Source organism: Apostichopus japonicus, chromosome 8 (genome assembly GCF_037975245.1).
Source record: "Apostichopus japonicus isolate 1M-3 chromosome 8, ASM3797524v1, whole genome shotgun sequence".
Lineage (NCBI taxonomy): Eukaryota > Metazoa > Echinodermata > Holothuroidea > Aspidochirotida > Stichopodidae > Apostichopus > Apostichopus japonicus.
This window is the reverse complement of record NC_092568.1, coordinates 19,668,662-19,680,000: the sequence shown is the minus strand read 5'-3', so window position 1 is coordinate 19,680,000 and position 11,339 is coordinate 19,668,662. Positions and strand designations below refer to the sequence as shown.

Genomic DNA, 11,339 nt, shown 5'->3' with positions numbered 1-11,339 from the left:
ACCTGAGGAAAAGTGGGGGGGGGGCACGTGCCCCCTGTGCCCCCCGGTTCCGCCGCCCTTGGTTTAACCTATCTATTCAAGCATTCGAGCATAGCCGGCAAACGATGAAGATAACTGCAAACTGCCAAAATATTTCTTCAGTGCCATAGGTCTGTTTTGTCATATTTCCCCGTCTATGGTTAATCATGAAGCTGGTCCCATCTCCCTGGGTTAATTTACCGTTTGAGTGGATTTACCTCAACCGCATTTGTGGTATGAATCCAGAGCCGTATATAGAGAGAGTTTGGCCAACTGGCGATTTGTGACGTCACACGCAAACCATGGGCATCAAAATAGGTCCAGTTGTCGTTACCAGTTGCGCGAAACACGAAAAACACCACACAATATATAGCAGCTTTGCACACTGTGCTCGTTGCGAACAAACGAAGCGACTCAGAATGTCAGATTTTGACAGGCATACGAGGAACAAAATGGATATCAGGTAATGAATTAGAGTATGCGTTATTTAATGACATTTATGTTTATCTTCACACCTGAAATGCATAGAAAACTAGCTGAAAACCTGTCATTACACTTGTTTTATTTTACGCCTCATACTACTAGTCCTACTTTAGTCATACAAACGAAAAGCACACATCACAGTCCTGGCTAGGCTAGATTACAGACGCACAACTATAGCATCAGGCCTACATTAATAGATCCTTCAATTAAATAAAGTAGGCCTACACATAAAATGACAATTTATGCTTCACTGATCTTTTCAGGTTTGCCAAAAAGTAGTTGTACCAGAGGTCATTGTATTAAACTCCAAAAGTTACATAGTAGGATTAATACTCGGCATAACTTTTTCTCTAAAGTCTAATACAACTTATGCAAGGGTTGTGAATGGATGGAATGGTTTGCCTGAGAAGGTTGAATTGCAAGTAGTGTGAATGGGTTTAAGAATACTTTTGATGAGTACATTAAGCATTGTAATTGGGTATGACATTTGATGTCCGCGGTTTTATTCCTCTCATATAGCCTTAGGGTCCTTAATGGGGACTTGAATGTCTCTCCTGGTCTTTTTTTCTACTAAACTAAACTATATACTTGAGTGTAGGAGTTAGCAATAGTTGGGAGTCTGTGGGCAAACCTAAGACTGATGTTGTGGTGTTAATTTCTCAGGAATGTAGTACTAGGCTATAGTAGGTGCAACAGATTGAATGGGTCTGTCGAGAAAAAAAAAACCTGCAACAACTGAATACTGGTGTATGTTGTAGCTTATGTATTTTCCATTAACATATTTACTATACGGTCATGTCCTTAATAAGGTTTCATGGATCACACTGACATAGTGTGCCTACTTGTCAGTGTTGTCAACTGAGCACAGGGCTGATGACATCATTCAGTTTGTTATTATGCAGACAGCAAATGGCCATAATGATAATTATTAATTGTTACTTATTCTTCATACTGCCCTTACTGGCCTTACCTGAACAGTGATGTATAAAACTGCAAGAAGTCGTTAAGCTTTTCATTTAAGAATTGTTTCAGCCTGTCCTATTTCAAACATATGATTGGCAGGTTTCCACGTTACATAGCTTATCAAAATGGAGCTGTTCTGTAAAGCAAGAAAATCACACATATGCATGCATACAAACACACTCATATATAACAATTTCTGAATATCTTTTCAGCTGCCCAAAGGTACTGGAATGCAAGCTCTGTTGGGTGAATTAAAAAACCCTCATTGTACTCTTTTATCATGGTCAGCGTAGCTGGAACCAGCAATGATGGTGATGTGGATTTGACAGTACCTAGACAAGAATTCAATAGCTGCTTTGTGTTGAAGTGGGTTCAACTTGCTCAAGGCCATGACAGGATGACGACTAGACATTAGGATGAATTATCTGTTGCAGAGCTCTATAAACCAGGCAGTTGTTAAAACATCCATTGGGTGACCCTCACAGTCTACCAGGCACTGCATCGCAGAAGCAAAATGAAGTGTGTGTAATACCTTCATCTTATGAGAGTGGAATGGTATCAGTGTGGCCTCTGTCAATTTGGCTTCAAGTCCTTGTTTTCTTGAAAGCTGAGAAGATCTTTCAGTGGTTTCACACTGACCTCTGTACTTGACAATTCATGTGTATTTGCCAGCTCAGGAGGAAGCCAGATTTTAATTACATTAACCAATGCTGACTTTTTTTTGGACATGTGGTACATCTGCAAGGAGGTGAAGGAAGCAGTGGAGTTGCATGGATGTGGAATCTTGTTGATAGTCTGGCAGTCTTATCCACAGATTATCCCAAAGCTTCTCCACATTGCCACATTCAGAACTTATTACATTGATAAACTTGAAAATTGCAGGAATCTAACGAAGCACCCATCAAGGGAATTTGTTTGTATAATTATTGAAAGCTGTGACCTTCTGATGTGACAGACTAATGTGAAATAAAGGGCAGTAGATTACCTTGTAAATGAACCTTGTTATTGTTTGATTGTATCTAATGTTTGCAAAATTTTAAGTTGCATGCTACCAATTGAAACATAATTCTTTCTCTATTAATGGGATATAAATACTTCTCCTTAAAGGGTGTGGAGACTCGCGCACAAAGAAACGTCTCATGCCGGTTATCTGACCTAGTTTCGAATGCGGTGTAACAGAAGTGTTAGAGACCACCATTGATCCCAGAAAATACACATACAGCTTGCTACCATCTGTAAATAGACATTAGTGTACAGTCAATACAAACATCACAGTCAATACCCACAACACAGTGCACATAGCAGCGTGGACATCTCAGGTCTAGATAAAAGATAACAAGGTATCAGGTTTCATTACTGTCTGCATTTTGTAGCGACACAAAAAAAACTTCACTTGCAAGCAACGGAAAGTAAACTTTTTCAGAGCGCGGCATGCGGTTTAGGGCAAGTCTTCAATACCTTTAAATATACTGCATCGGTTGTTGTCACTTGATCATTTGCTTGTGTGTGAGCTAAACAGCTTAAATAATATGTAAAAAAATAATACAAACTTTCAAATTGCCAGATATTTACTTGCTCAAAATCATTATCCAATCGTGATTTGTTGCTATCCTTGAGTCCATTATTCAGATGATGAGGCAGATTCCCTTCAACTCTCCATGATGAAGGTAAAACCTTATATCTTAACCAACTGCCATTGAGTGTCCATTTGAAAGTTTCAAACACACAAGTGCATTGATTAAAACAAAGACTTTATTGCTGTGGTTACAGGAACTGGATTTCAGTCTAGTAGTCACTCACCAGGTTTGTCATTATCACAGTCTGCTAACTGTGGCTTTTTATGTTAGGAGTTTTTCTTCAGAGTACATGTCACCTTTGATTTTTAAAAAAAGTCCTGAAATTCAGGGAGTTAAAATTTACTGTCTAAAGATAATTTAAAAAGATTTTTTTAACTTCAATCGTCAATGTGGGTGTCAATTAAGGGAATAAGGAGGTACTGATGCAACTTTGATAAATGATAGTTGACTGCATCCAAATTAAACCAAGGCCTAGGCTATACTTTTGAAGAAGAAAAAATTAGGCTGAATTCATGTTAGCCTAAAAAGGCTAGGCCAATGCTGACAATTAACACAAACCAAGATCATTTAACCATTTGGGCACTTGTTTATGGCATACTAAAAGGGTCTATATAATTAGGCCTGTATGTGTACACAACCCATAAGTTGCCAATGAGTATAGACCTAGCCTAACTAGTTTAGGCCTAGGCTACTTTGTTTTCCTTAGACCTAGTTTAATTGGGCCTTATACTGTGCCATAATATGTAATGTGCTATAACAGTTGTAGTAATAGCAAGAATGGTCCAGGTCTAACTAAGCCCAGGCTTAACTTATGCTTCGGGCTTAACTAAGGATTAGGGCTTTACGTGATGCCTAGAGGCTAGCCCACCCTTTTACATTAAACTAAAAGTGATACTTTTTTAGGCTAGGCATAGCCTAGGCATACAATAACTAGGAATTAGGATAACTGTATGTGCGACTGAAACTGCCATGCCTATGATTAGGAGAGCTGGCATAATGAAATCGAATTTGTGGATCGTAAAACGAGAGAGAATAGCCATGCATGTAATTACAGAAACCAGTCTGAACGTAAAATTCTCGCATTGCTTGTACATTACTCGTATTACACTAGGGCCTATGGCTAGTAATACTGGGCCTAGGCTACACAGACTTTTTCATTAGATCTCCATCTTGTTCTTTCTACTTCCAAAAAATTCCTCTTCTTTTATGGTCAGTCGGATAATCAAACAACAATATCCATGTTCTGACCGATCGCAGCATCCCCAGCACCATTTCTTTCATAATTTCGTACTTTTTTCGTGTACACAAACGATAGTCTATACACTGTGAGTATGCGTGTCGTCTGCTATACAGTTTTCAAGTGGACCTATTTTACCACCCTGTGTGGGCGTTTTCCCTCTCGACCAATCCAAATCGGTTACATGGTTGGCCAAACTCTCTCTATATACGGCTCTGTATGAATCCACAATGCACTGCCGACTTCATGACAAACTTTCAAAAGTAGAGGACGCACTTCGAATTCGTTTGACTTTCGTAAAATCCTACAACGGGTGTTGGTTACGGTACGATGATCGTAAATGCCAAGTAGTAGGCCAAAACTTATACTCAGCATAACGGTTTTATTACTGACAGAAAACGACACTTTTATAGACGGTATTATCGCTAGGGTACACTTAGTTTTATCAAGCTGAGTCGGGAAATAAGTTAAAACAATGTGTCTCAAATACGTATTTTTTGTAATCGCCGTTGTTACGACGTTTTCCGCAGCAAATGGAATGAGAGTAACATTTGAGGACTGTGTGACAGGTATAAAAGTGTAAAAACTTAAGTTAGTTTTAAGAGGCTAGCATAAATGTAAACAAGTGAGCTAGGCCTATAACGTTAGGTCTAACAAAAGTAAGGCATATAGGCAGTACACTCTACAGCAGAGTAATATGAATCATGCTTTCCATGGTCTTCCGAAGTTCCGGGAGGCTCTCCCAAACGTTTTGGTAAAATCTTACGTAAGCCTAGTACTAGTAGTAATGGGACCTGCATCAGTGCATAGTCTAGTCTAAACGTTAGGCTACATTAAGTTCCATTTTTACCATTGTATAGTTGATGCCACTGTTATTTACTGACATATATTAAAACTGAATTTTATATCTGACTTGGTGATTGTTGTAAACTTGAAAAAAATTAAAGTCAGTGAAGTGATAAGCTTAGTGAAAGTGATTTTAAACTTGAAGATCTTGCTAGTACACACAACAGCTAAATTAGCCCAGAATTAAAACAAAATTGATCATTTTCTGTGAATATGTTACTAGGGCTGTTAGATTTTTTCTACCTAGTTTTGGGGATTTGATAATTAATGTCATGCCATTTAAAAAAATGGTGACTAAATGATGACAATGTACCTTAGATTCACATTCAGCGATTGTCTTATTATACTGTGTCATATATTACCATAAGACATATTAAAAGCTTCATTCAATTTTCCTGTCACTGTATTTTGTTTAGGCGAGAAAATGGTGTCGATAAACTATGCTGAGATCAAACCATGCAATGAAGAGCCTTGCATTGTGCACAGCGGACAGGATGCAACCGTGATGATCAATTTTGATGCAAGTAAGATGGTCTTTTCAAGCAACAACAACATTTTAGTTCCTGTATATGTATATTTGTATAATTTATAAGTATGTTTACATTTTTATTTTAAAATCAGTCATATATATATAAAAAAAATTAATAAATATAGGCTTGGCTGGTATTCGATTAAACTTTGTACAGTCCAGTTGGCCTTTACATTATCTCAGTTGGCGTTCACATTATCTCCGTTGTGGATGTTTGACGAAATTGGTAAGCACTCATCATGGAGGAAAAGCGATTGCTTCCTTTTTACAAAAATTGACGCATAAATATATACCGTATTTAGTATACGGTGTATGACACATGAATTGAACACTGCACTATCAATGACAGAAACTTATTCAAACAGAATAATTGAAGACTGGGTATTCAATAAATGACTGCATTAAAAAATAAAAATCCCCTTTGGAAAATTTTCAAAATTATTTTACTTTTCTTTCATTATGTAATATCACTAAATTTGGACAAGTCCAGCTAAAATGAATGGGATGTTTTTTTTAGTTTTAAACTGTAAAGGAAAGAAAAATTCTGAAAAATTGACTATATACAAAGGTGACTATATGTACATATGTCAAGATCTATATCTAGCCTAGAGTGTGTAAAATGAAGGATCGTTGTTTATGACATGGCTGGAGTATGGGACACAGAATATGGTCCTAAATATAACCTGAGTTTCAAAGCGGTTTGGTTTTCCTTATCTATTTAAACCATAGTCCAGGATGCTGCCACTTTGACAGCTTCAGTATTTGTAGTCAACGAAGGCAGGTTTTATCCCTTTCCGCTCGGCATGCCCAACGCCTGTGAGAATGCTGGTCTTACCTGTCCAATGACTGCCGGGACCACATACACGTATGAAGAGACGGTGACAGTTCCCATGTATGCTCGTAAGGTACGGTATCTGCACACAGCCCTATTTATCAATCTGAGGGGTGGCTAAAGCTGAGGTACACACCTTGAACATGCCATATCTAGTTTTGTGACAAACTTCCAAAATACACCTAAGTTTCATAAATTAAAATTTGCTCAAATTTTGATAAAACAAAAATTGTCATATTGTTGTTAAACATTAAAATACTGCAATTTATGGAATGCTATGCAACAGTGGATCCGTTTTGTGGGGACATTTGGAGGTAAACTTGGTGGTCACTACCCCTTAAATCAAAATCATATGTCCAACTACCCATAGAAGTTAACGCTCATCCGGAGTGAACCTCCCCCCCCCCCCCCACTTCTGCCAAACCTGTTCCCAATTTTCCTCTTATGTAAAAGAAACTGAACAGGAAATTTGATACTGTTCACCTCATCATATTTGATTACTTGATTGATATTTTTGGTGTCAAGATGAGGACACTTCTTCTATTGTACACACATGTCTATTGTGGCTAGTAGTATTATTTAACCAATGAACTCTAGAAAGCTGTTCAATACTGTGTAAATATTCAAATGTATGCATGACAGTCAAGCCTGCCTATAGAACAACTGTCCTCAAGTTCATTCGAGCATTACTAATTTGTTACTTGATAGCATAAACTACCCCAACTACTGCCATCAGGATTCATCCTTGAGAGCACCTAATTAATTGACCAGCCACCTATATGATTGCAAACACAAGTGCTCTATAGTGGCTGGCACGACTTTCCTGTGTGAAGACAAAGTTGGCTTGACCACTGAAATAGTACACTGTGTGTTAAATCATGAATTTGGTCAGAGGAGGGTATTCAGTATGGCTAGTAATATGAACTAGAGCAGATATTCAATCTCCAATGTTTTTGGCCACCGGTGGTATATACTATAGGTGGGGAAGATCGTAATGTGTACATTTCTTGCACATGCTGTTCATCCCATTATCATGCAACTTCCAAGTTTTACAATCATGTATGGAAAAGTAATGGCAAAAGCTCTTTAAATATCCTTATTTGGACACCGAGCGCTGAAAACGTAAAGTTTTGACAGAACTATGCTATCAGATCATGCAGGCAACACAACAATTGCAAAGATGTATTTGAGGTCAAAGGGGTCCATTTACACACTTTGTGCAGGGGTAAGGGAGGGTGTTAAAACAAACTGATAACATAGGCTGAGAAGTACAGTGAAGCCAAGATGAAGATCAACTTTTTGTAAATTTTCATGTAGTTACGTATAGCTTCACAAGACTTCTTGTCCTTTTCCATTGAACAAGGAATACTGATACAGCGGGTAGCGTAATATTTAAGCTGTATAATGTATCAACTTATATAGAAGCCAAAGTGTTGCCTTTCCACATGCTATTATGACATACGTCCAATACACACATTCAATAAAATAACAAACTCTCTGTAATCTATTACATGTATTACGCTAAATCAGGTATACTCATTTCTAGTAGAATATATTTGTTTCTGATACAGGAGATGTCCTTGCTACAATTTCCACAGCAGAATTCCTTTCATGAAATCTCATGCATGAAAGGCACACACTATTTCTATTCTTTCTCCTGCCCCCCCCCCCCCCAAGAAAAAAGACAATTTACAGTTCAATTCACCTTTAGTTGCCATGCTTGGTTGCACTCTTCTAAACTAGTTGTTTTTCTTTTAATCTTGGATTTTAATTGCTGATAGAAACAGGTTTAGGTTAAAAAGCCTTCTATTAATCTGTGACCCTTATAATCAGCCATGCCCAATTTGTCCTTGTCACCAAACAATGGTTGTTATTTTGTAACAGGTAGACTGCTAATATCTCTGTAAAGCCTAGTTTCATAAAAGGGGAATTGAGGTTAAGCACGGGAGTTTGTGCAAGTTTGTTTCCAAATTGTTACTGAACAGGCATCAGTTTGAAGTAGATTAATATTTTGATGTGAAATAGAACTAACACTAAGGAGAAGAAGAATTACAGTATAAATAGCTGGGGGAAGGGGGAAGGGGGAAGGGGGGGCAAAGGGGGAAGTACTCCAATTTAAGTAGCAAGTGGGACCTGTTTTTAACTATCCTAAATTTCACAACTATATATATATATATATATATATATAAGTGTTTACACGGGTCCAAAAATCGGGAACCGGGTACCCAAGAGCCGTTACCTGTCGGGTATCCGGATACCTGGAAAAAAATTGTTTACCCTCGTGTATCGTGATTTTCAAGAAACTACATACTTGATGCTATCATAAATGAATGATATTCTCTACTGACAATGTTTACATGTTCAAATACATAGGTGTAAGATAAGGTATAAAACCTTCCGCAAATAATTTCTATTTGCTTTTGTTTCTTTCATTAACTTGTTAATAACTTCATATAATTAACATATATACATATTCAAACTTCTAGTCATATTGTTATGGATGTATCGTCTTCTTACAGATGGCAGTCACTCTGGCATTTAAACTTCAGAATGGGAAAGATGAAGACTATCTCTGTGCGATGGCGCCAGTCATCCTGAGTGGAAAGAAAGTCTGACAAACAGCTCAGTTCTCCTAACTGCTATGTTACATGCCAGTTTTACTTAACATTTCAAATGCAAAATGAATGAATAAGTTTTATTGTGGAACTTAGTTACTTTTGGTGTGTCATCCTGCATAGTTTGTTTATATCATAATTGTTAATTAAATAATAGTGGGAGTCTTGCAGATAATTGGCAGAGGTAAATTTAAGTTGACAGCTTTTTAAATAATGATTTCTGGTAGATTTGTAAAGTGAAATATCAATAAATAGGAAGAAATTAAATGTTGTAGTAGAAGCAAAGCAGAGCAGTCACATCTGTACTCTCATGTCCGATATTATGGTTTGTCTGAACGACAGAAATAAGCTTGTCAGTATAAAGTTATTTGTAACTCATGAAAGAGGGGTTAGGTGAGGAGGAGATGGGCGTGGGGGGTGGGTGTGATCGTACTCTTTGTGCAGGTCATGTGAGAGACAAGCAGAAAATGAATCATTGTCTCCTTTCCATAACCATCGAAAGCATAAGAAAAAAGGGCAAGTTTGTGTCTTAAATTCTGGCAAAGTTTGTGTAAAGATTATGTTATATTTATGGACCTAGATTTTACAGTTTGTAGGCTATGGTTACTTTTGAAAAAATATCCAAATGTGGTTAACATCAGTAGCATGCACAGATATTCATTGGTGGGAGGGGGGAGCCAAATTTTCCTCGGTCGATTAAGGTAGGGGCCTGAACCTTTATGGGCCAGAAGCAAATGAAGGATTTTACAATGGAATGGGTGATGCCCTGGGGGTCAATCCAAACGATATGTAGGGGGGGGGGGTGAGGTGGACTCTGTCAGGAAAATGAAAAAAGAGAACTTAAGATGTCAGTGGGTGCATCATGAGGCATATTTAGACTATAAATTAGGTCTATTTAAGTAGCCTTCAACACAAGGAATTGATATTAAATACTTTGTATGAGGTTGATAAAAGGAGGGTTGAGGATACATCCATAGTAGTAGCCCAATTCTCCCCTCCCCCACGTCCCCCTACCTGTGCACATGCCACCGGTTAACATCATTTGGTATTCCACTGACAGTATTAATGAACATCCTGCTAGATATATCATGCTATTAACACCTGTATTTGTATGATCTGTAATGTACAATGGGTTATTGTTATTTCACCATACCTCACTCCCTTCTCCACACCTCCCCCCTTCATTTCCACCTTTCCTTTTCATGTCCCAGAAGTGTCATTTTGTTCATTTTACTATTTGGATAAGAAAATAAAATTATGTCTTTCATATCTCATGAGCTGTTAGCTTCTTGTTTGCTTTTCTGTTGGTAGTGCATGCTGTTTCTGATGTTAGCAGAAGAAAGGGGGGGGGGGAGGGATTATAAGAAAATAGAGAATTTCCTCAGCACATTCTAAACTAACTCCCCCTCTCCATTCACCTTGCAATCAGACACCCCATGGAAGTGCCCTCGTCGAAATCAAGACACATGAGGACATTGAACAATGGAATTTGTCCTATAAAAATGATTTCCACCCACAACCCTCTCCACCCCTCAAATCAAGAGATTCGGAGTTATGTACCAACCACCACCTTTACCAACTATTTGCTTTCTTCAGATGGGAAATGAAAAGTGGAGGCAAAACTAAAACGATAATTTTTTATCTTTTATGTGATAGGGATTCTAGTGAAGAACAACTATCCAAAACATCACAAAATAAATCTTGTTTCTGCATGTGTGAAATTTGGATTGCGACCATTTGACACAGTATATTGCACTCTCGTCCACGTGGACGGGCCTGCTCCTTTAGGGATTCTCAGTTTGACATTATTCCATATATACTCTCCGCACTGTGTACTGTATATCGTAATAAGAATATTGTTGAATCCGCCGGAGAAAGGTTTAACCGACCTCTTGAGGTCGTTCTTGTTTCTGTATCATCGTTCTGATGCTTGGCCATGTTGAAGAGTTAAATAAGGAAGAACTGGTGGTTTAAAAAAATGAGGATTGAAGGTGACTTGGGACATTTTCGATGGTGAAATGGGAGAAACCCGATGAGAACAGATAACAAGCATAAGCAAGTATTTTCACATATTCTAGTTCAAATTATGAAACTGTCATGGAGAGGTACGGATATTTACAAGTGCCATGAGATCCCAAAATATAAATCGTCATACGGTGGGTAGGACATATCAGTTGAACACGTATATCTATGCTCTAGCGACCTTGAAAAGTGACGAATTTAATGAGTTAGTCAAAGG

The 11,339-nt window shown here is 37.9% G+C and overlaps 1 protein-coding gene and 1 long non-coding RNA gene across 2 annotated transcripts; both read left to right on the top strand.

The window, feature by feature from the left end:
- The first annotated feature begins 266 nt into the window (after positions 1 to 266).
- LOC139970810 (uncharacterized) lies at positions 267 to 2,461 on the top strand. Its single transcript, XR_011794219.1, has 2 exons — positions 267 to 481; positions 1,677 to 2,461. It is a non-coding gene; the product is annotated as an uncharacterized lncRNA (long non-coding RNA).
- A 2,182-nt stretch (positions 2,462 to 4,643) lies between these two features.
- On the top strand, positions 4,644 to 10,372 carry LOC139971079 (ecdysteroid-regulated 16 kDa protein-like). The gene is made up of 4 exons (XM_071977257.1): positions 4,644 to 4,847; positions 5,541 to 5,648; positions 6,383 to 6,558; positions 9,005 to 10,372. The coding sequence occupies exons 1-4, from the start codon at positions 4,754 to 4,756 to the stop codon at positions 9,098 to 9,100; spliced, it is 474 nt and encodes a 157-aa protein (XP_071833358.1). The 5' UTR covers positions 4,644 to 4,753; the 3' UTR covers positions 9,101 to 10,372.
- Positions 10,373 to 11,339: the final 967 nt, after the last annotated feature.

What these genes read in the sequence shown, in the direction of transcription:
- LOC139971079 (XM_071977257.1), top strand. Translation starts at nt 4,754, where the DNA reads ATGTGTCTCAAATACGTATTTTTTGTAATCGCCGTTGTTACGACGTTT. An exon ending in GATGATCAATTTTGATGCAA is followed by an intron (nt 5,649 to 6,382) that starts GTAAGATGGTCT and finishes TTTAAACCATAG; the next exon opens with TCCAGGATGCTGCCACTTTG. An exon ending in TTCCCATGTATGCTCGTAAG is followed by an intron (nt 6,559 to 9,004) that starts GTACGGTATCTG and finishes GTCTTCTTACAG; the next exon opens with ATGGCAGTCACTCTGGCATT.